The sequence below is a fragment of the Carettochelys insculpta genome, chromosome 13 (assembly GCF_033958435.1).
Source record: "Carettochelys insculpta isolate YL-2023 chromosome 13, ASM3395843v1, whole genome shotgun sequence".
Taxonomy (NCBI): domain Eukaryota; kingdom Metazoa; phylum Chordata; order Testudines; family Carettochelyidae; genus Carettochelys; species Carettochelys insculpta.
Window position 1 is genome coordinate 13,493,478 of NC_134149.1, and position 22,043 is coordinate 13,515,520.

General features: G+C 44.0%; 1 protein-coding gene across 7 annotated transcripts in view; it reads right to left on the bottom strand.

Annotated features, from left to right (window-relative positions):
• KIAA1210 (KIAA1210 ortholog) overlaps nt 1-22,043 on the bottom strand; it is an 84,548-nt gene that overhangs the window by 48,512 nt on the left and 13,993 nt on the right. The window contains exon 1 of one of the 7 annotated variants that reach the window (XM_075007969.1): nt 16,532-16,626. The exons of 5 other annotated variants lie outside the window; for them this stretch is intronic. In XM_075007969.1, coding sequence (XP_074864070.1) covers nt 16,532-16,566 — 35 coding nt within the window. In that variant the 5' untranslated portion in view covers nt 16,567-16,626. Of the gene's footprint in view, nt 1-13,611; nt 13,661-16,531; nt 16,627-22,043 lie in introns of those variants that run through there. One more of the 7 variants, XM_075007973.1, reaches the window with a different exon arrangement.

Here is a 22,043-nt window from a genome sequence, read left to right on the forward strand (position 1 = left end):
ATGTGATTGTCTCAGTCACTCCATATGCTGAAGAACAAAACAAAAGCTATTCAAAGAGCGAGGCAATGGGCATGCTGGAACCACTCATCCCTGTACTACACACAGCTTCTCCACCATCATCTGGTCCTCCCTACCCCATGCTGCTTAGCAGTGGACAGAACACTGGACCAGAACTCAGGAGATTTGGATGATATTTCTATCTCTTCTGCTGGATTACTGGCTGAGCATCATCACACTGTGCCTCAGTTCCCCCATCTATAAAATGGGGATAGTGATACAGACACATTTTGCTATCACTGCATGGCAAGCACTAGGTACAAGTAAGGTATTGTTGTTCTAATTGCGGTGGCCAAGACAATGATCTTCCAGCTCTCAACAATAAAACGATTTTCATTGCTGGCCTACGTGCTTGCCACATCTACATGTCTGAGTCTCACATTTTTCTCATCAAAAGGCATAATCTTACTGTAGGTAACAAAATCAAAAGGACCTAGGGTCTGAAAAAGAGACTCTGGGGTTTTTAAATAATGAATTGTCCTTCATAAATTCTAACAATAGTGAGGAAAACAGAATAAAACAACAGTGAACAGAATGCCAGTTTTAAGACATGATATTAAGGGTGGCTCTAAACCATGGTTTCCCAAACTGGGAGGCATGCCCCCCGGGGGGCCTGAAGAAATTACAAGGGTGGCCCAATGCCACCCAGTCCCCCCATCACTTCCCCCACCTGAGGAAAGAGCCGGCCTTTTCTTTCTGCTCTCAGCCCCTGCCATTTTACGTGGTGACCTGGTGCAGCCACTATAAAAAGCAGGCAGTTGGCAAAGACCCACGTAGAGCTGGCTGCCTTCTGCAAATGAGGCTGGGGGGGCAGGAGGAGGAGGATGGGGTTAGATGGGGTGCTGGGGGTGCCTGACTTTCTGGGAGGGAAGGTGAGGGGCTTGGGTGGGCGGCTCGCAGGGCTCAAGTGTCCAGCCAGCTTGTGGGACTCATGGGGCTCAGGCGGCTGGCCCTAGAAGAACAGGGCTTGGGCAGCTGGCCCCAGCAGCATGAGGCATAGGCGGCTCAGTCGGATAGGCAGGCGGGTGGCTGGCCCCGGCAGCACGTGGCTCGGAAGGCTCGGAATGGCAGGTGGGTGATTGGCCTGGCAGTGTGGGGCTTAGGTGAGCAGCTCAGGCAGCTATCCCGCAGCTGAGGTGGGTGGCTGGTCCCAGCAACACAGGGCTCAGGCAACCAGTGGGCAGGTAGACAGCTGGCCCTGACAGCTGGTGGGTGAGCAAGTGGCTGGCCCCAGCAGCTTGGGGTTGCAGGGGCAGCTCTGGCAGAGCAGATCTCAGGCGGGTGGGCGGCTGGCACGGGCAGATCCAGAGGCTGACACGGGGCTCAGGCAGCTGGCCAGCTGGGGCTGCACCAAGCACCCACAAGGAGCCAAGAAAAAAATGTGTGTGTTTATTTTTAATTTTAAATAACATTTTATATCAAACTATTGTGTTTATTTCAAATTATGAATTGAATTTTTTGTTAAAGGTGGGTTGGGTGACGGAAAAGAAGAGGCAGGCGGGCAGGAGAGTTTCTCAAAAATCAAAAGGGGGCATGATGCCAAAAAGTTTGGGAAACACTGCTCTAAACCTTTTCTTAAATCCTCTCCAAAACAGCCAATTATCCCTCAGTTGGAAGGTTACCGGGGGCTGGGGAAATTGCTTCACGTTGATTGAATTTCCCTGGGCTTGTTGGAATCCAAGAGGATTAAATACAGATATTTAGTGGAGCAGGAATTCGAAGTGCATGTAGGAAAGGAGATGCTGCCAGAAACATTCAGAGGGAGAGCTGGGCCAGAAGAATTCATTCTAATAAAAACAGTCAGTCCTCTTTAGGTTGTGAGCATGCAATTAAAATACAGCAGGCTGAATCATCTGAGAAGCCGCTCTGGGTAGTAAACTCGGGAAATCTCTCTTCATCTGCCCTCTCGCAATCCAGCTGGTGGTAGCATCTACTGGAAGTCCTCGGCGTGGCCAGTTCTTGTGTGACATTTTCACCCTGCCTGTATTTTGGCTGGGGAAGGGGCAAAACCTCAGGAGAACACAGAATCTCCAGCCTCTAGCTTATGCAAGCCCTTGGAGGCGAGCGAGTTCCCCTCGGATTGGCTGTCTGCCCCAACAACCCTCCTCTTGGAGTCAAGCAACCAATCAGAGCCAATACTGGAAGAGGAACTCCTCTGCCCCAACAGCCTGAAGCCATCCTCTTCCCCATCCTCTGCTGTGAGCAAGAGGCATTGGATGGGGCCTCAGATTCTCCTCCCACCCTGCGCAGCACCCTATGCGGGATACCAGGAGGATGTGTGAAAAGCTCCTGGATCTGCCTCTAAGCTTGTAGGGAAAAACTGACCCCAGTGCAGGGCTGGGTATGGAGACAGGATCAATGTGTTGGGGTGAGGAATAAGCTCCTTCAGGGGAAGCCAAAAATCCCCCCACCCAGTAAATGGTGACAGGATGATGGCCAGTAAAGCTGGAAAGACACACAATGGGAGTGAATCAATGGAACCACTGCTGAGTTACACCAGCTGAGATTCTAGCCCCTTGTATTTTGAAGGTAGAGGAGCACACGATTCACTGGAAGAAAACTGGGGCATCAAAGAACCTGCAAAGCAAATAGTGGGAGGAGGAGCAGAAGAGACCAACATAGGGAAGGGAGAGCAGGAGGACATAAGCACTGAAAATAAACAGCGTTGGGAAAAGAAGGGCTATGTGTGCATGTGGGGTTGGGGGAATTCTGTAGGTCTTAGAGGTAGAGTCATGAGCTGCAGATAAGGAATTAAGGAGCAAGTGAGCAATGATACAATTTGTATTTTATAAAAAGCAAGAGGGATTCCACCTGGTGGGTTATTCTTTCAATTATAGGACTTTATGTGCCATTAATTACAGCATTATTTAATTCCAAAGCTAGTAAATTCCAACTGTTAAACAAACACTAGCTCTCAGCCAGGGAATGAGGACATGCATTTGATCTATGAGATATTTTTAGAATTACTAAAAGAGCAGAGAGCTATTTCTTATCACAGCCTTGCCTTTGATCATTTGTACTCTAGAATATAGAACCTAAACCACAAAAACTGACCAATTCTCATCTGTAGGGACAAGGTTGATTGATTTAAATCAAGGCGAATTCTAAACCCTAAATGAAGGCTATTTAAATCACTAATTTAAGACACCAAAAAAATTAGATTTAAATGAAGTTACCAAAAAAGCTAATGCTGACTGTGCTTAAAGTGCACTTAATTTCAGAGTAAGCCCCACTGAACTCACTGAAATTTCTGGTTTTTGAGAAAACAAGTATAGAATAGGGTTCCCTGAGTAAAGCCGAGTTATGCTGAAGTAAAATAGGGAATAGATTTATGGCATCACCATTATGGTCTGTGGCCATGATGTTCTAAAATAAGGGGCACGTGTTATGTAATATAAAATAAGAAAACGTCACTCAGTGACCACTGGCAACTCTAGATTTCTTTTACTGCAGCTTTCTGTATTGTATACTTGAATGATAGATTCTAAACCTGGTTAACTAATTAAACAAGACATACGGATTAGCTAAGCCAAACATTTTTTGGCAATATCCAACACAGCAAACAACTTGGGAATTTGCCTGTCAAATTACACTTGCACTAAAAGGCACACAGAGAGTCTTCAAGAATGATGCATTGTAAAGTGAATTATTTAAGTTACTAACCAGTTGATCCACTCGGTCATGTCTACAACTTCATCCACATTATTTTCTCCCAACGAGCAGTTTTTCTTATGGGCTACGTCTACACTAGCACACTACGTCGAAGCAGCCTATTTCGAAGTCAGAACATCGAAATAGGCTACTTCGACGCGTATCATCCACACATCCTCCAGGGCTGGTGCCGTTGATGTTCAACATCAAAGTAGTGACGGGGAATGTCAAAAGGAGCGGCCCCGGAAGGAAATGTGGAGCGTCCACACACATAAGCACTCCCCATTGAAATAAGGGGCCAGCAAAGCCTGTGGACAGGGTCACAGGCTGGACTAGCCCTTCTGGGGCAAGAGCAAGCTGCTCCCTTAAAGGGCCCCTCCCAGACACACTCGGCCTGCACAGCACAAGGTCCACAGTGCCGACAACCGGTTGCAGACCCTGTGCACACAGCATGGACCCCCCGCTGCAGCAGGAGCAGCTAGAAGCCCTGGGCCTCTAGCAGCTAGAAGCCCTGCACATGGTGACCATAGAGCCCTGCAGGGGCTGCACAGAGCGTCTCTCAACCCCTCAGCTGATGGCCGCCATGGAGGACCCCGCTATTTCGATGTAGCAGGACGCGGATCGTCTACACATGCCCTACTTCGACACTGAATGTCGAAGTAGGGCGCTATTCCCATCTTCTGAGAGGAATAACGATCTCAACGTCTCGCCGCCTAACGTCGATTTCAACGTCGAAATAGCACACGGCACATGTAGACATGACGCGTGCTATTTCAACGTTGTGCCAGCTACTTCAAAGTAGCCAGCTAGTGTAGATGCACCCATGATGTTTCATTCTTGTAACTAGGCCCTGCATCTCCTTCTTGCACTACTTACACAGTTGGCACATTTTCCTTTTCTACCCAGGAAATGGATTTCTTCAAAATATCCCAGATAGCTTCCTTCTTGTGCCCAGAAGCCATGAGAGCTTTTCTGTGGCAAAAGCACGCGGGAATCTCAGAAGCTGTGTGTCCTGAATAATGTCTTCCTTTTATCTTTCCAGTCCACTCCAGTGTTCCTTTCTGTACTACCTTCATCCTTTCCTATACGTTGGCTCTCTGTGTTTAAGACAATGTTTCAACCAACTCCTTTGCCAGACTTGGCCAAGGACCACCAACTATCACACAAGCACAGAACAAAGCAGCTTATGCCCGTCTTTGCACGTTACTTTTTATTCTGCTGAGAAACAGAAATTGACAGCCCAGAACTTGCAAGAAGAAAGAGGTAGTAGATAGGCTGTACACAGCTATTAATTCATTTTTATTAAACTGTAAGGCTATGGTTACACTACAGCAATCTGTCAAAAAAAGTCACTATTGGAAGAGATACCCTTAAAAAATTTTTGTCAACAGACTGCAGCCACATACAAAAGGCAATCGGAGGAGCACTCCACTCTGTCGACAGAGCAGCCGGACTAGCCGGCTGCTCTCTTGACAAAACAAGCACTCGGAAGCACAGCAGACAGGGCTGCCCATTGTTGTGCATGTCCTGTTTGTTGAGAGAAAGGCGGAGCATCCACACAACTTTTTTGTCGACAGTCTGTCAAAAGCAGTGTTATGCCTCATGGCTGAGGGGCAGAACACTTCCACTGAAAGTGCTGGGTTTTGTTGACAAACTGTCGACAAAATGCTTTTTGTGTGCAAATGGTTCACTGGTTTTGTCGGCAAAACTCGCAAGTGTAAACGTAGCCTAAACGTACGTGCAGCATGTTTATGATGAGATCAAATTGTAACTCTTATCTTTAAATGAGAAATTTAGTATTTTATTGAGGAGTTTAAAAATCAAAACTATAAAATTTAAATAAAAAATCTGATTTTTGAAAAAATTTTAATAATCAATTTTTATCCACATGGCATAGGAAAAATTGAGGAAGTTGTTTAATTTAGCTCATCCCAGTCAGAGTCAGCAACAAAAAAACAGCTTTTACCTTAAACTATTCCCCCTTCTTGTCTATAAGAGAACACAACAGTTTTAACCCAAACTGCTTATGAGAACCGAGGCAGGTATTTCTAGTCATGATGATTATTCAATGGCTCATAGAGCTCTGGCTGCATGTTCCTCCGATTTGCCTTTCGTACCCTTGCTAGTCTGAACAAGTCCCCCAGAGCCTTGCCAGGCTAATTTAAGCCTCAAAGAATTAGCTCCAATTGGATTTAAACAACTCTTTGAGGTCACACACATCCGTAGGACGTCAAACACTCAGTCCAGGTAGTGGTGTATATGGACTGAACTTCACTAGAATGATGGCATGTAACTTGTCATGCCCTGCAACTGGGTGGAAACTAGTATAAAGCTCAAGTCAGTCAAATGGTCTAATGACTGGTCAGTTATCCATTTAGTCTTATCCACTAACACAAAACCAACCAGACTGAAGCAGAATGAGAAATAGAATGCATCACAATTCTGTTGTGTTTTTTGCTTACGAGCAAAAGAGGCAACCATGTACTTTCACCCTGGGAGATTTGTTTCCTACCAAAGTAAAGAATGAAAGAAAATCTGTCTATATAGATGATATCTAGGTTCTTATATGGCCCTTGTCACCAGAGATAGAGTGCACATATGCACACACTCAGCGTGTTACTCAGACTGATCAAATCCAGATAATTGCTACCCCAGTAGACAGGCAGGCAAAGGCCTTATGTAGATTATAAAGGCTGAATGCTCCACTGGAATCATCTCACCTGAGCTCCTGCATAACACCAGTCACAGAAATGCTCCCAGAAGTTCCTGTATTAAGTCCAATAACTTGCTGCTCTTTTAGAGCACATTTTTCAGAAAGTCATTTAAAGGTACAGTACACAGAAAAGAGAACTGGTACATCTTCTCTGCATTTATACAGCCATACCCAATGCTCTTGCTCTGGAGAGGAATGCAGCTGGTAACAGCTCAAGACCAAAGGCAGCACTGGTAAATGCTGAAAGCCCTGGTGACAACACTTCACAACAATAAACAGGCCACTAACTGGAAGGCTGCAGTAGCCCATAAGACATTGCTGTTCATCTATCAGGTAATCCAGGGGACTTCCGTGAGGGAAGGTAGGACCTGTGGGTGGAATGACAGCATCCTCTATCCACAGGTATCCTGGGTGTGATAACTTCAGACTTTTTTCCCTGGTGTTGGCTATTTCCAGGATTTTTTCTTCCTAAGCTGCCCAAGCAACAACATGGGCACGCACCCACCATTCTCGGTTTCTCTCTAGCTCAGAGAAAGACATTTTGACTCCTATGTAGTAAACAGAAACGATCTCCTCTGTTTGGCTAAGTGAATCAGCAAAATAACTGCACATCCCAGTCAGGTTTCTAGCCACTGACACATTGCTCCTCTTAAATAGTCTGATAGCATAATAGTCTTCTGGTATAATTGTGAGCATTTTCCTTAGTGTTACATAGTTCTCAAAGTACATCCCACTTGAGTTGGAGTCAGTGTGCGGCTCAAGAACTCCACAATTGGCTGAGACCTATGTGTATGTTGTCTGGCAAACAGAGGGCTGCAGATTTCTTAGAATGAAGACACATTAGTGAATTCTTTATGAATAAGAATTGCTGAGCATGACTCACTAATTAGCACCAGACTTCTGCAATTACAAGGCCAAAAGAAAAAGCCCCAACAAAAACTGTAAGCTGGAACACGTTCTTTGTTCTTTTACCATTAATGCCAAAGAAAACTCAAGACTTGCCTACACACAAAAGTGATACTGTTTGAACTATATTGCTCTCTACATTAGCAACATACCTAGTTAAAACTACAAATATAACTACTGGTATCAGTATAACTGTTGGGTTAACAAAACACCCGTAACTAGCATACAAGTTCTAGGTATACCATGCCTCTGTTTTCTAATCAATACCATTCTGGAAAAGCTCAAGGGCTGGTACTGTCTTGATTGCAAATATAATGATATGCAGTCACTGTTTTGAGGTTGTAAATAGCAAAGGCAAAACCAGATAAAACAATAAGGGTATGTCTACACTTGCCCCCAACTTCAAAGGCAGCATGGTAATCAGGGTGATGGGAGATTACTAATGAAGTGCTGCAATACATATGCAGCACTTAATTAGGCAAATTCTCCCCCGCAACAACTTCAAAGTGTCAAACTTCAAAGGGCCAGCATGCTGTGTAGTGCCCACGCTACTTCAAAGTGCCTTTACTCCCCAGAATTTTGAGTACATGCATGCTGGCACTTCGAAGTTGCCACGGGGGAGAATTTGCCTAATGAATATGCATCGCAGCACTTCATTACTAATCTCCCATCACCCTGATTACCATGCCCCCTTCGAAGTTGGGGGCAAGTGTAGACCCAGCCTAAGTGTATTTTTGTGTATTTGTATGCTGCCTAACACAGTAAGGGGCTGCCCTAATAATAATTAATTAAAAGAAGATAAGAACACCTCTGTAATTAACTTGCTTGGTTTCTATTATTTTAATTTATTAAACCTCCTTGATTGTCATTTTACCAGCCTTGAAATGTGTATTGGATGTGATTTGATTTCAGACTGGCCTTTTTGTAAGACGACGCATCCCCATCTTTTTAATTTCTCTTCTTATGGAAATTGTTCCATACCCCTAATAATTTTTGTTGTCTCTTTCTTAACTTTTCCCAATGCATCATTTTTGAGATGGGACAGCCAGAGCTGCACATAGTATTTATGGTGTGGGTGTATGGGCTTACAGACTGGCATTATGATATTCACTTTCTTGTCATGTACCCTAACGGTTCCTGACATTTTGTTAGCTTTTTTGACTGCCATTGCACAAGGAGTGGAGGTGTTCAGAGAAACAGCCACAATGACTCCAAGATCTTTCTCCAGTGGTAACTGTTAATTTAGACTCTATCCTCTGTACATAGTTTGGATGGTTTTCAACATGTGTTACGTTGGACTTACTAACAATGAATTTCATCTGCTATTTTATTTCCCGGTCATCCCGTTTTGTGAGATTGCTTTGTCATTCTTTGCAGTCAGCTTTAGACTTAACCATCTTGAGTACTTTGTATCATTAGCAAACTCTGCCATGTCACCGTTTATTGCCTCCGCTTCCATTCCATTTAATTTACGAATCTGTTGAACAGTACTGGTACCAAGGCAGAGCCTTGGGCAATGCTGCTATCACCCTATTTCCATTCTGAAAATTGACCTTTTATTTCTATCCTTTGTCAGGGCCATCCCATAGGGTAGGGAACAGCCTGGGGTTACCTCCCCCCCACGCCAGTGCAACAAGTGTAGGGCCCAGGCCACCCCCAACCCCTGCACTGCACCACTGGCCCCAGCCCTGCTGCTGCCCACTCCCTCCCCCAAGCAACTTTGCTGGCAGAATTATGGGACCTGGTACGCTGGCAGCAGGGTTCCCTGCCCCACTCAGCAAAAGAGCAGTGGGAGCCCAAGCAGCGCTCTGCCCCCATCACTGCCCTTCTGCACCCAGATTCTCCATGACCTGCTGCCCATGTGGTGAAGGGGGTGGAGGTAGGTCCCTGGCTGCCACAGTGCCAGGCCCAGTAGTCCCTCAGTCCATAGGACGGTTGGGGCAGCCACCACAGGGCTCCCAAAAGTTACCTGTTTCCTAACTTTTAACCAGTTACTGATCCACAAAAGGACCTTCCCTCTCATCCCTTGTGCTCTCATCTCACATTTACGTAAGACCACAGAGCCTGTCCCTGCAAATACTTCTTTACCAGGCACAGTGCTCCTTATTGTGAACAGCCCAATGGTACAATGTTTGCATGGTTGGGCTCAGGTTTTACGCTGTCAACAATTCTGTGTCATCTCAGTAATAATGTTCCTCTTTAGTGGGGTGAGGAGAAGCAGCCTGAATTGCTGCCTACAGTTCCTCTTCCTAAAAGACTTCCAGATGATCACTTTCATTTAGTAAAGCCTCATTGTAGCTGGCCTGAGCCTGGTGCAGTGAGGAATCCCAACCATGAGCCCAATGTAACCATGTTCTGTAAATCCCGGGTTCGTATCTCTGGCCTTTGAGTTTTCAGTACTACTAAACATGTAGTTTGGAATACTGAACATGGTATAATTTAGTTACTTGAATAGTATCATTCCCTGGTGCTAAGTGAAAACTGCCAATTTGCAAAGACCAACATAGTACTCTATGTTAAAAGTGCCTTGAAATACGTGGCTGGAAGTTCCGCATGCCAGCTCAGAAAGTATTTCTTTAACATACTGCAATTAAGTGCACTTAACTGGCCACATTTAATGTGGGCACGAAAGATTTCAGGGGGCCTTCCAAGAGTACAAGAATGGGGGTGTGAACTCCCATGTCCTGGCTCAAAATCCAGTCTGGGCAAGTCTATTCTGCCTTCCTCAATTCTCCCGCACTTTCAGTGGGCTACTGCATTACCCTTGGGATGAATTCTAAATACTAAATTCTAAATTCTAAATAATTCCCACCATTTGTCTCCTTTTAACCAGTTACTGATCTATGAAAGTGTCTTTACTCCTATCCCGTGCACTCTTTTAATACTTACACAAGCCCACGGGGCTGATCCTATGAACATATATTTATCAGGCACAGTGCTCATTATCATGAGTAGCCCCAGGGGACTCCTGCATTGCTCTCACGGTCCAATATTTTTGTGAAGTAGTAGGTGCATTATTACCTGGATGCTGCCTTTGCAAAAGACACCAGAAAAGTGGATCCAGAGGTTGCTCATAATGGCTTTTTAAAGTGCTCTGGATCCTTTGGAGGAAAAGTGCTGTAAGGTAATACAACTATGACGAGAGCCCTATGAAGTTCTTTTTTAAAAAAATATGTTTTATTTTGCGGGGATTTCATGTTATTTTGTTTTATCTCTTTTATCCACAGAGATTATGGGGTGGAGGGGCTCATGGGACCAGGAGGTTGCACAGAGTGTCTGCCTGGCACTGATGCATGAGGGCAGGTCCTGTGCTGCAGTAGGCCAGGTGCTCTGCGCCATGTGTTCAGACCTGGAGCATGCAGCTGCAGTGCTGCTCTGATCTGGCCCAGCTGCCCATACATTCTAATGGCCAAATTTAAGTCAACAGTGTCATGACTGTCTTCGACTCCAGGTTCCGATGCCCAGCGTGGGGAACCGGGCCCAGCCATTGGGACAAGAGTAACAGGGGCACCACTGCTGCATGTTGAAGTTTTTCATTTTATTTTGTGTTATTTCAGATTTGCAAAAACCATGAGGCTGTAACTATGACAGCCGGTAAAATGTGCTTGCAATCTGTGCTAAGGGTTATGGCATGTGACTGTATCTCATTACCCAGTCAAATGAACGTCAGAAAGAAAACACAAAGTTCATCAGCATAATTCCAGTTAAGAGTAATGCTGGGAACAACTGATTATGAAAGCCCCATTCGGGTCAGGCCGCTGGGCCTTTCTGATGTTGCCACAGCTGTGCACTGACTCCCTAGGCACAGCCGGGATGGCCTCAGTCAGACACGTGCAACCAACCCTTAGGGCTTTTATGTTCAGTGTACAGGTTGCACCTCCCTTGTCCGACACCCTTAGGACCTGAGTGGTCCCAAACGAGGAGATTTGCTGGACAAGGGGAGGGAAGAGCATGAGCCTGCTGGCCGGGCTCCCCTCCTGGCCACCATAGGCTCCCTGCCCCCAAGTTGCCTGGGAAGGGGGAGAGCTCCACTCTTGCAGGGCTTTCCCACAGGGCTACCAGGCTCTCTCACATTGGCCGGGTTCCCCACTGCTGCAGGCCTGCTGGCAGGGTGCTGTACCCCAGCAGGGCTCCCTGCTGCAGGGCTGCTGGCAGGGTGCTGTACCCCAGCCAGGCTCCCCGCTGCTGCAGGGCTCCTGGCAGGGCTCCCCAGCCCAGCCAGGCTCCCTGTCGTGGGGCTCCCCAACCTGGCTCCCTGTCCCAGGAGTGCCCCTTGGGCTCCCTGCCACCAGCAGGGCTCCTCTACAGCCCAGCAGCTGGAGCTCTCTCCCATGCAAGCACTCTCTGGTCCAGCTCCATAGTACCTCTTTAAAGAGTTTTTGAGCCCCTCTGGTGAAACTGTGTTCCAGGCTTACAAATGTGCCAGAGCAGCAGTGTGTGTGAGAGAGAGCGCACACATAACTAAGCCTTCCATGTTGCGTATATAGGTAGTGAACAGTTATTTGCACCCAGAGTGCCAATGCGGTTCCTTCACATTACGTTGCCTGTGTAAAGAACAGGACTTGCTCAGTCCGCACTCTAGCTCCTCTCTCGACAGAGGACCCCTTCCCACCTCCCTTACATCCGTGTGGAGTACAAACCCACCAGCTAACCCAACCTACTTTTTCCATTTCCCATCATAAACATCCGTTTTTGTGGAAACGCTTGCTCAAAACGTTCTTCCTGAATGCACAGAGGCGTTCTGTAAGTAGGAACCACTTGTAGAAGAATACGCTACGGAATAACTGCAAAAAATGATTTTAAAGTATCATGTAAAAATAAGGGGTAAAATTAATGCACCTGCTTCTAACAATAGCAACAAGTCACTGCACTTCTCAGCTACTGAGGCCAACGCAGTTCTTTTGTGCTTTAAAGCCAGGGTAAGCAAAAAAGGGGGCGGGCCCTGCTTGGGAGCATGTGAAATTTTAGCTGCTGGGTCTCAGGTTCATGCAACTCATTAAAAATATTAAAATGCTACTGTTCCTATGTCTGTGTATTCACATTAAAATACCAATTAGTAACGTTTTTGCATTCTACAGACTTATTGGCTATGTCTACACTAGCCCCAAACTTCGAAATGGCCACGCAAATGGCCATTTGGAAGTTTACTAATGAAGTGCTGAAATGCATATTCAGCGCTTCATTAGCATGCGGGCAGCCGCGGCACTTCGAAATTGACGCACCTCGCTGCCACGCGGCTCGTCCTGACGGGGCTCCTTTTCGAAAGGACCCCACCTACTTCGAAGTGCCGTGGCTGCCCGCATGCTAACGAAGCGCTGAATATGCATTTCAGCGCTTCATTAGTAAACTTCGAAATGGTCATTTGCATGGCAATTTCGAAGTTTGGGGCTAGTGTAGACATGGCCATCTTCTTGCATATGCCAAAAGGGTATTGTTTCCATACAAACATGACTGAAATTTCCATTGGCTGGGACTACTTGCAGGGACAAAAAGTGGGGCCTGGCATAAAAGTATGCTCACCCCTGCTTTAAAGCAAGAGATTCAAAGGCTATGTCTACACTAGCCCAGAAGATCGACCTGCTCAGAGTCAATCTTCTGAGGTTCAATTTCACGTTTCAGGTAGGGACGCATGAAATCGACCTCTCGGGGGTCACAGTCGACCCCTGTACTCCTCGCAACAAAATCTCCCATCAACCTTCTTCCATAAGGACAACCATGTAAGCTGAGTGCTGACACATCAATTCTAGCTACACAATTGCTGAAGCTAGAATTCCGTATCTGCAGTTGACTTACTTTGCCTAGTATAGATATAGCCTAAGAGCGCTCTTCAGGCATAAACCAACAAAAGAATAATACACACCACAGGTGAAATCCTGGTCTCAGAGAAGCTACCACTGACTTCCGTGGGGCTGGCATTTCATCCTTTGTTATTGGAGTTCATGCTAACAAGAAACTTTGAGCCACGCAAAAGGAGTGCAGGTGTAAAATTTTCATAGATCCCAGTGAAGCCAAGCATCTGGGTTTCACTCAGGAATAATGGGAACCATCTGTCCAGGATTGTCTTTATTTTATCTGTCCTGAGGTGTTAAAAAACTCTTGCTGCTTAAAATACAATAAATGGCTGTTGACTTTCCTTTACCTCATTAATCAACAGTTTCCGTTCTCTGAATTTGGATCCATGCTGCTTTCCAGCAAGGTGCTGGCTGTTGGGCTTGTCAGCTGCAATCACACATTTCTGAACCAGTTTCACAGTTTATTTCTGAGGGGAAGCTGCACATTTTTACCTTTTGAACTCTTCAGACTGCTGAACTCAGCACAAGGGATGTTTTCCCTGCAAGCGCTAATTCCTGCTGGCCAGTTCTGCAGGGAGAATGAAGCTACTTGAGTTACATCGAGACTTTTAAGAGTGAGACAGATTTTGGCAGCAAGAGTATTCTTTTACAAACTCGTTTGAGCCATAACGTACTAGTTGGCTGAATTCTTTATTGTCATAACTGCTGTGAGCAATTGATTTTTACCAAGCAGGTCACTTAGATTATTAAAAGTTTATGTAGCATCTGGCCAGTCACAGTATCATGTTAGTGTGTCATAAACCACAGTGACTTTGGTGAGGGAGCACACTCCTGGCTTTCCTTGCAAACATAAGAAGGGAATTAGTAATGCTGGGTATTTTTCAGCACAAAATCACCATCCAAATAAAGCTGATTACCTGACGTTTCTTTTGATTGCAGTTGAAAACAGCCATATCCTATTCATATTCAGGAGAAATCTGGGCAAAATCCTAACCTTGCTTAAGTCAAGCAACAAAATTCCCATCGTCTCAGGCAGGGGTGAGCAAACTTTTTTTATGTCAGGCCCCACTTTTCATCCCAGCATTAGCACCCCCGCCCCCATGCCTGTCTAATGTAATCCAAACCAATGGAAATTTTGGTTATCTTCATATGAAGAAAAAAGAAAACAAAACCTTTTGGCATGTGTAAACAAAATAAAGTATGGAATAGTTCTGGAATAGAGTGACTTTTAATCTGGAGTAGTGTCTGCACAGAGGACATACCATGAGATATATATAGGTCCATGTAGACAAACCTTTAAGGTTAAATTCCTAACAAACCACATAAAAATGTAATCTAGTGTTCCAACCAGTATCACAATGGGTTTTTTCTAAATATTGGTTTTAATTGGCAATAGCCAAGATCAAAGTAGAATATGAACATCAAAAGAAAAGGCTGCAAAGTACTAATATTTGCACTTATCCACTCAGGAACTGATCATAAGACTCAGATGACAGCTTCCAAACATCAACCCAGTGCAAAATAAAGGAGGTAAGCATTTTTAAGAAGGCAAATGTAAACAGTCCCTTATGCCACATTACAAAATGTAGAGATTCAATTGGAAAAGTACAGGCGTAATCATAACCTACTTCAATGCAGCTTCAACTGGTGATTCTTTCTTTTTTTTTTTTTAAACAAATGTTCTCCTAGTCTGTTAGACCCCTTTTTTGCCTTAGCCATGCTGGATGCTGAATGATTCCTATAAAAAGGATTTAGCAGAAATGGGGAAAAAAATAACTGGGTAGCCTAAGCAATGGGAGCAAACAACCATATTACCCTTGAAAATCAGATATCCGTGGGCTTCTCATTAAAGGCAATCATGAGCTGGCTTTCACACAAGTACAAGTGGAAACATCTCCCTTCACATCAATTCTCCCTCTTTGCTATGGGCACATTCTTTCCCTTTGTGTGGGTATTACTTTCACTCCTAAATATTTAAAACATTTTTATAGATTCTGGCTGAGATATTCAGGAGGTGCCTAAGGAAACTGAAATCCAATGGAAGCCCTAGATGGAATGCAATGGGGTTGGGTGCCCTTTGAATTTATGAATCTCTTTTAAAAGAATCAGTGCAACAGGCTCTTGGACTGAAATTTATAAGCTGAGGGTAGCGGGGAGAACAGAGGGTGAAATCTTGGCCTTGCAAATGCCAACAGGAGTTTGCTCATTAACAGGGCTTCTCTCACACATTTAACAATGCTGCAGGACAGAAGGATACTGTGTTCATACCTTAAACTTCAAGATGTAACTTTGTAGGCCTTTTGGTGCTCTTTTTCCCTCCAGTGCATCTTGCACTGTATTTACAAGCACAGAGCCCTTGAGGGTGGCATTTCTCAAACTATATTCCGTGGAACACTGGTGTTCCATGAACAACTCGCAGGCGTGCTGTGACCATCTGACACTTTTCTGAGACCATACACTGATGGTCTATATTTCCCCTCACTAAAACCAGATACAATGTTACTTCCTCTTTGCTATGATGCCTGATTAAATTACTTAATTTTGTTTTTGCTGTATATGTTGCTGTTTCACGTTTTGGGTGTTTGGTTTTTTTTTGGGTGGGGGGGCGTGGTCTGCATTTTTTTTTTGAAGAAAATTTTCATAGGTGGTCCACATACAAATATTATTTTTGGTATTTTGAGGTCTCAAAAAGTTTAAGAAACACTGCTCTAGAATCTGCTCATTTGCAATATCGGAACCACGGCGCTGCTTTTACAACAGAGGATTTTGTCCCATTCCTCAGCAGAGAGAGTATCAGTGGAAAACCCAAAGTGTCGTCTTAGCTATCTGAAGCACAGTTATAAGCATGCAGTTCAGTTTTATTCTCCCTTCACAGCTGATCCCACAGACCATAACAGTGTAACAACTAAAATGATACATTTTCAGTAAAATCAAAAGGACAATGGAGAACACAAATGAAAAACCCCTTCAGCCTTTATGTACAAAAGCGGTGTACAGGAATTTCTCAAGTAGCATCTAATGCTATGACTCTAGATGAATTAATGCAACTCTTTAAAACTAATGTGCATTTCCTGTGGTTCTTATTTTTATTCATGATTGTTCAAACAATTACGGTAATCTAGAAAGAGATTTTTTTTCTTCTTTTAATGTAAAAAAATCTTTCTAGAAATAGTGTTTACAGCTACATTCAGTCCACTAAAGAAAATGTATCCAATTCTCAATAGTCTGATATTGCTGTCACAATGTCTATTCTGTTCTTTGTTAGCAAGAATGGCTCTTCAGGCTGAGAGTATGGACATTTTACTCACCGCTGTTAGGGCCTTTGCAATATAACAGAAACAGAATTTTAAAGTATCCACTAGAATCACAAACTTTAGAAAAGGTAGTGGGGGAGGGCTAGAACACCACTTACTTTTTACTTTTCAGGCAATTGTAGAATCCAGCCATCGTCCTTCAAGTGAGAGATGTTTAATTCAGACCCACGTGCAGATGCCAGCACAAAGGTTCTGCAGCTTAGAATCTTGCTCCCCAAATGCCCACACGCATGCACAAGAAAGCCAGCATGCCGATGCAATTACTAGCCAGATAAAGTTCCTGATCTGAGGCCCACAGTCTCTACTGAACGGGGTCCAAGGAGGGCTGTGCTTGCTCCATAAATGGTTATGAAATGTTAACTCCCTCTTTTCCTGTCTCTCTCCAGCTCTTGGTAACCACAGCATCCTAAAGTGCAAAATGCCGTATGTTGTTTGTCTGTGTCTCCCTACAAAACTAATGAGGGACTCTGGCTGTAATTCAGATATGAAGAAGCCCTGAGGAGATAACAGCATTTTTTTTTAATCAGAGAAGGGCAGCCAGAAAACAGGATCAGCAGCTTTGAAACAGCAATCATTATTTTAAAAAAAGAAAATCACTCTCCGGCAGTTATGATGCACAGGGGACCTTTTTAAGACACAGCATCCATGGTGCAAAAATAGGCATTATATTGCTTCAGTATAAAACATTTTTATTCTATCAAGCTGCATTACACATTACCCTCATGATAAAGTCCTCCACAGCTACTGTAAACTCACCCCAAAAGTTTACATTTTGCTTTTGCTCATAGTTTGAAGTATCTAATGAACATCCTAGAAAAGAAATACTTGACAATGTCCTATTTAGACAGTTGTAGTTGCACTGATCTCTCCACGGCCATGCAACATCACCCTAAAAAGAAAGGTACCATTTATACCTATCACCATTAATATGGGACTTTGGGGGTGGAGGCAGCAGTCACTAATTAACTGACATGACGAAGTACTAATATTTCCATTTTCCCCCTGCTCAAACTGGGAAGCAGAGGTGCAGGGCAAACTCATACACAGTAGGTGTTTCAGTCACACAGCGGGCATACAGAACTCAGGAGTTCACTATTTCAGCCTTGTGTTCGGACTAAACATCCCTGTCTCTAAAGCAGTGGTCCCAACATTTTCATTAGTGTAAACCCCCATTTGCTCTCCCAAAACATTTGCAGACCCCCAAAAACAATTCTAGCCACTACCGACACTTCATTAAATGAAAAAGGAAACCACCACATAGATTTTCTGACAGCAATTAACAGCATTATTAGAAGATATTTAATTTAAAAATAATAATTGATTGTAAACTTTGCAAATTTATTTAAAACTTATTTTCTGTGCTCATTTTTATGTATTTATTTTCACAGAGGCCCTGCAATACCCTCATGGACTCCCAGGGATCAGTGAGCCTCACCTTGGGGTCTAAAGCAGGGATTCGCAACCAAAAGAGCAAGAAGAACCATTTTTTTCCAATTCAGTAAAAAACTCAATAATTCAAGAGGAACAATGCATGTGAATACAAGACAGTTCTTAATACGTAACATCATACCATACTCTTTGTAATTCCTGTTTTAAGAACAACATGCACATAGTGATTTGTAGTACGATACATGATTACTGCAGCATGTTCACAACTTTTTACTTATTCTGTTTCCTCATACTTTGTATGTGTGTTTATATCCCCGTCTTCCTGACTTTTATTCCTGAACCATCTCTCTCCCTGGAGGATGCTCGGGGGAGTTATGCAACATTTCGAGATCACATATCTTTTGCTATTTAGATATACGTGGTTCATTTTTGGGCTTTTAGATGTTCACCATTTATCAAAAATAATTAGGAGGGCTTTTTTTTTTTTTTAACTTTGCAATTATAGCACCCGTCACCACAAGGAACTCCTTAAAGCGCTGCATGTGCTCCAGAGCCGCAGGTTGTAGACCCCTGCTCTAAAGCATTCAATAGTTTTTGATTATGGAAATCAATGTACAGAAACAAAATACAGTAATAAATGTTATCATATTATGCAGAATGACGTCTCACTTTCTGTCCCAGCTGCAATATGCTAGAGATAGCCATTTTATTGGTTCCAAGTTTCTATCTTTCTGCAAGGCTAACATTAGAACAATATTGCCCAAAGCTGTCTACATGGATTTTTTCAGATCTGTCAACGGCTGTTGGTGCCGTTGACCATGAGATGTAATTGCAGGCACTAGCAGAGCAATATCACATGCTCTTGAGTGGCTCTATCCCTGTCTTTCTGAGAGAACCCTGTGGAGAGCTGTGGACAATTGCCACCTCTTTTGTTCCACATCATGACGAGGGTGATTGCACAAGCTCTCCCATTCTGGCAACAGTACATTCTACATCAGACCTGAGCCAGTAGGAGCAATTAACCTAACTCTTTAGTGCTTGGGTGAACTTGGGATTTGGATGAGAGCTGGCTGTGATTCAATCCAGACAAGATGGAAGTGTTGCTGGGCTGTGAAAAGCAAGTGGAAAAGTGGGCAGAAGTTCTGCTCCCACAGCTCACTGAAGGAGTGTGACCACCACTAGTGAGACAGGGCACAGATGGAGTGTGCTCATAAGTCTTGGGCTTGTCAAGGTGTCCAGATGGTGACTGGGCAACCAGCACGCCTTCTCCCCGCACATCTATGCCTGGCAAAACAACTATGATCCTCTCTTGGGAGCCTTGCCTTGATTAACCATCCCTCTGTCACCTGCAGAATGGTGTATTGTGAGCTCTAGGCTATATGTACACTACAGCCATATGTCAACAGACACCACTGTCGGAAGATATCGCCGACAAAACTTCTGTTGACAGATCATGGCCACAAATGCAAGCGGATCACTCTGCTGATCTGCTCTGTCAACAGAGAGTGGCTTGACTGCCCAGCCACTCTCTCAACAGAGCTGCCAGCTGGAAGCACAGCAGAAAGAGCTGAGCAGTGACCCAGAAGCCCTGTCAGTCAACAGAAGACCCCCTGGAGCACCTACACGGCTTTCTGGTTGACAGAGGCGTTGAAACAGGCATTCTGCCTCACAGGGGAGAGGCAGCAGACTGTCGACAAAAGTGCCAAGTTCCGTCAACAGAATGCATTTTTAGTGTGGATACTCTGTGAGTTTTGTCGACAAACCTGTCTAAGTGTACGTGTAACCCTACAGAAGTATACCTTGGGACCACTCAGAAGCTGAAGTTGGGGCAGAATGCACCAGCCTACTACACAAGCGGAGTTTCATCTTGGAAGCACATTAGATTAGGGCGACATAGTCTCCACTAGCTCCTAATAAGCTTCTAGGTTGTTGATAGTTTGTTATAAATCACTAAACTGTGTGGGGCCTGGATGCTTGAGAGACAACTCTCCTGCAGGCTCCATACAGCTGTAGCTGAGCCGTTCAATCCAGAGCTCCATTAATATGAATAACAGCCTTCTCTCTGATGGGTCTTCAGTTTTGGAACATGTTCTCTCTTCACGACTTCCCTATATTGGCTAACTTTTTAGGCTCCACTCTAAGCTCATCTTTTTTCCCCTCTCTTCCCCACCAAAGCTAAAGAGGAGGGGGCAGGGGAAGATATATTCATGAACAGGCCTTTATTTATGTTCATGGGGTAAACATTACAAGCAAAGGAAAGGCCCCAGAGTGTCCATGTTAGAAGCTAGAAAACAAATAAATTGCAGCCTACAGAGTCCCAGTGCAGAGCCAAGGGTCACACTCCTCCATCACGGTAGAAGGAAGACAAAGTTTAGTAATGACTGAATTTTATTGCCAGAGAACTCAAACAAGAAGCAGTTTCATCCATTAGGGATGATACAGGTTCCAAAAGACAGGGTAGCTGTATGCATTCATGACATTAAATATTATCTAGATTTATAGGCAAATTAGGCAGGTCTCAGAGTCTGAAATATTTGCTAACTTTCCCTTCATTTTCTAAGTTTATGTGAACCTAAATGTTGATGGAAGAGCAGGAGCAGAGATATCAGAGTAAGCATTGTCTGACTATATCATCATCTAAAATTCCCATGCTTTGACAATCTCATCAGTCAGCCACAGAAAAAATTTGTTGGAGCCATTCAAGGAGAAAACCTGGATCTGTAAAGTCAATAGGCATTTTTGCCATCGATTTCAGCAGAACTAGGAGGTCAACCTCAAAAGATGGACATAAAGGGTAACTTTGTAACAAAACCATCATACAAACAACCACATTTGGGCTGAACTCCACACTCAATTATTCTTGCTCAATGCCACTGAAGTTAACGGGAGTGTGAATGCTTGAGAGCAGAACTGGGCCCTTTAACTTATACAACGATCTTTGCATATGGCACGTTTGTATCAGGAAAGCAACGCTGCTGATCCTGGTAGCTTCATAACAAATCACATAATAGTTAATATTTTTTCTTAAATACCCAGCTCCTGAGTCATGGGATTAGAAGATCAATTAAAAATACAAAGCTAAGATTATTACAATGAGTTCATAGCCATCATGGTTGCACAGAAAAGATTTAAAATTTGACAGGTAAAGAATCAAAAGCCAGAAAGCAAATAAAGAATGGCACATTTGTGTCCCACCACCACCAGCACTGCCACCTGTGATTTTTACAAGTCTGATTAGTAGTGTTTGACTGCTTGGGATTGGCAGTGCTCTAAAACAGGATTCCCCTAGTTTCCCTTGAGAATAGGAGCAGGCAAAAATAGACTTATGGTAGACCAGTCATTCTGGTAAGGATAAACATTGGAGTGTGGAGAAGGAAAATGTGTGTTGATGCTTGGGAAGAAAAAAAACCACCCTCAAATTTAAGACAGCTGATAGATATACTCAGATTGGAAGTCCCCTGGGAAGGGGACATGGACCAAACAGCCAACTCTGTTGCACTAGTTTAATGACAGCGCAACTCCATTGAATGGATTTGGAAATCAAGCCCCGTATCTTCATTCTCTGTAAAGCACTATGCACCAAGTGAAGGGTATGTATGTGGGTATCCCATGACTGACTTGGTCAAAGGGGCTTCATTTCCGGGCAGTATCCATCTCTTCTCCAGGACAAAGGCACTGCATACAAATGTTTAACTGTAATAAGTGAACAAATATTACTGCAGGAATCACACATGTACACACACCAATACCACTGTGGTAGCATCAAGTCCATTTATGAAAACAGGGAAAGATGCTGCCTACAGCAGAATTCAGTGTTATACACTGGGAGGATTCTAAGAAATAAAACATGTACACACACACACACACACCCCACTGACATTTTTACCCTAATGAGTTTAATTATTGTACTGAATTAGCACATCTGTCCAGATGATGTCCTGTTGAACTCCTATTTCAAATAAACAAGAGTTGGCTTGAGACAGAGAGTCTCCACCCAGCACAGAAAACCCACAGAAAGAATGCTGAAATCAAAACCCCAGCTGCAGAGCAGCAACCACCCAAAAGGAATTCCGAGAGATTACTATGAAACGTTGTGATTAGTCAACCCTATGAAGCCTTGGAAGTAGAATCTCATCTAAAATCTGCCTGGCTTTCAATTCTGCAGAGGCTGCCAACTGCAATATTTATAATAAGAAAAGAAGAAAACCTTGTCAGAAATTT